Source organism: Hyalella azteca, unplaced genomic scaffold, assembly GCF_000764305.2.
Source record: "Hyalella azteca isolate HAZT.00-mixed unplaced genomic scaffold, Hazt_2.0.2 contig11906, whole genome shotgun sequence".
NCBI lineage: Eukaryota > Metazoa > Arthropoda > Malacostraca > Amphipoda > Hyalellidae > Hyalella > Hyalella azteca.
The window spans coordinates 1-2867 of record NW_025941882.1 but is presented as its reverse complement, the minus strand read 5'-3'; the positions used below and the strand labels follow the sequence as shown (position 1 = coordinate 2867).

General features: G+C 37.7%; 1 protein-coding gene across 1 annotated transcript; it reads right to left on the bottom strand.

Moving 5' to 3' along the window:
* Positions 1-1262: 1262 nt before the first annotated feature.
* On the bottom strand, positions 1263-2842 carry LOC125178692 (WD repeat and FYVE domain-containing protein 3-like). Its single transcript, XM_047883060.1, has 3 exons — positions 2779-2842; positions 2389-2561; positions 1263-1401 (listed from the first exon to the last, which is right to left on the bottom strand). Exons 2-3 carry the CDS (start codon positions 2526-2528, stop codon positions 1263-1265), a joined length of 279 nt encoding a protein of 92 aa, XP_047739016.1. The 5' UTR covers positions 2529-2561; positions 2779-2842.
* Positions 2843-2867: the final 25 nt, after the last annotated feature.

The following is a 2867-nucleotide window of genomic DNA, read 5'->3' as shown; positions in this document are numbered from 1 at the left end:
GGCGTGTATCTAAGGAGCACCTTAACGAGGCGTGTATCTAAGTAGCACCTTAACGAGGCGTGTATCTAAGGAGCACCTTAACGAGGCGTGTATCTATGAAGCACCTTAACGAGGCGTGTATCTAAGGAGCACCTTAACGAGGCGTGTATCTAAGGAGCACCTTAATGAGGCGTGTATCTAAGCAGCACCTTAACGGGACGTGTATCTAAGGAGCACCTTAACGAGACGCGTACAAACCTTAATGCTATGCGCACTAACAGCTTAATAAGATGCGTACTTTAATGAGATGCGCAGCATATAGCTGCAGCAGGGCGGACAGCCGCAGGTATGAGGGATGCAGCAGGGATGGCAGCAGGTATAGCAGGGTGATAATCACCCCGCTGTGTACGATCACCACCTCGCTGGTCCCCCCGCCTCCCAGACTCAGACCCCCCACCGCAGGACGCTTGCTTCTGTCCTTACAGGAGCTCGAGGATGTGTAGGACTCTGCGTCCTGCCGTGTAACATCGGTAATATGGTAAAATTCATGTATTCATCAAATGATGTATGAATGCATGCTTGTGATACACTAAAATACAGAGAAATGTATACTTTTCATGTATCAGGACGCTTGCTTCTGTCTTTAGAAGTTGCAGGATGCGTAGGACTCTGCATCCTGCTGTGTACAAGCCTCAGTTATACGGGAAATTTCATGTATTCATAGAATGATGTGTGAATGCATGCTAGTGATACACTAAAATACAAGAAGAATGTATACTTTAGGTGTAAGAAATGATAGAAAGCCCTTGCTAGTTACGCATAAACATGTCCTTAGAGGAGCTCCAGGATGCGTGGGACTCTGCATCCTGCCGTGTACAAGCCTCGGTAATTTGGTAACATTCATGTATTCATCAAATAATGTATGAATGCATGCTTGTGATACAGGAAAATATGGAAAAATGTATACTTTTCATGCTTGATAACATAAAAAAGTGGTACTGGTAACGCATAAACATATGAAATAAACAGATCTGTGATACATATAAAATAACAAAAATTATTTTTTGTGATTTATAAATAATATGAGAAATTAATATTTTTATCCATACAAATATAAGAAATTCACATTTGCGTGGTCACATGAGGTCTGAAATGTAAATTAGGGGAACATATATCAGCTTTAAGGTGATTTTTTTACACATCTTCATAATGGACTTCACAGAAGCAAAAATGAAGAGCAACTCAGAGGGACGAAATTTACCGTACTTTTCCTCATTGAACTATCATTTAGAAAATGTCTTCATGGCAACAAGGGTCCTGACTCGGGCCAGAGGCACAGGGCCCCGGTGGGTGGCCTCATCGTTGCAGTTGAAGGCCTCAATGCTGCGGCAGTTCAGCGGGTCACCCAGACGCAGGAACGATCTGTTCACACTGCGATCTTAGCACGTGGTACTAGTATTATATTATCGTAGTATTATTGTTATACTATGATTTATATGTATTTTGCTAAATATACATATAATAATATAATTTATATGTATTATGCTAAATATACATATAATAATATAATTTATATGTATTATGCTAAATATACATATAATACTATAATTTATATGTATTACCCTATGCTATGTATACATAGTATACTATAATTTTATACGTATTATACTAAATATACATAATATACTATAATTAATATGTATTACCCTATGCTATATATACATATTATAGTTTATACTATAATTTTATATGTATTATACTAAACCTGTTGACATGACAAATTGAGCTTTGTAACATGAGATACAAAACAACAAGCAGAATTGTTGCAAGAGTGACACAATTCATATTTATCCATATTTCCTGATTTTAAGCAAAGATAAGACAAATAAATTAACAGTAGTTTTGTCAAACAATTTCTGAACTGCAACCAACTGCCTCAACAACCTCTGCTTCAACATCAATTCAACAAAATATTGAAGCCTTCAATTTATCTTGATTAGACGATGGAGTAGCGGATGGAGGTGTATTATATAGGCATTTTCCTTTGAACCTTTAGTAAAACTACAAAATAATATTTTTGTTCTTCTCGTATGATAAAAAAAAATTATAGTTAACAAATTTAGTGCCATCAAGTGAACATTCTTTTAAACTTTTAGTTGAAACTACAGAACAATTTTTTTGTTCTTCTTCTATATAAAAAAAAATTTTAGTTAAAATATTTAGTGTCACTAATAAAATACAAATGTATAATAAAAAAATTTTTAGTTAACAAATGTAGTGGCATCAATAAAATACAAAGGTACAATAAAAAAATGTTTTTAGTTAAAATATTTCGTGACACTAATAGAATACAAAGGTAAAATAAAAAATGTTTAGTTAAAAATGTAGAGGCAACAATAAAACACAGACCTGAGTTCAGGAGGGGTGATGCAGTGGGCGGCAAGTCTCTCGTAGATGTAGTGCAGGAGAGGATGTAGGGGATGGTGCTCCTGCATCAGCACCACCGCCCCCCAGTCCCCCAGCACCCGGCACAGTCCCCCCACACACATCACCTGCTGGTTGCGCTCACTACGCACCAGCGACTGCACAACAGTAATAATATGTACTGGGTACTATCTACTCTGTACTCCTGTACAATGTACTGTTTCAAAACATCCATAAAATTAACTCAATACATATGAATACTACTCTAATGAGGCCAGCACACTCTCCTTACGAGGCGTGTATCTAAGGAGCACCTTAACGAGACGTGTACAAACCTTAATGCTATGCGCATTAACAGCTTAATAAGAAGCGTACTTTAATGAGATGTGCAGCATATAGCTGCAGCAGGGCGGACAGCCGCAGGTATGAGGGATGCAGCAGGGATGGCAGCAGGTATAGCAGGG

Bases quoted from the DNA above. Each gene is read 5' to 3' on its own strand.
- LOC125178692 (XM_047883060.1), bottom strand. From the start codon at position 2,528: ATGTGTGTGGGGGGACTGTGCCGGGTGCTGGGGGACTGGGGGGCGGTG. The intron at 1,402-2,388 runs GTCTGTGTTTTA...CAGTGTGAACAG, and splicing joins ATCACCCCTCCTGAACTCAG to ATCGTTCCTGCGTCTGGGTG.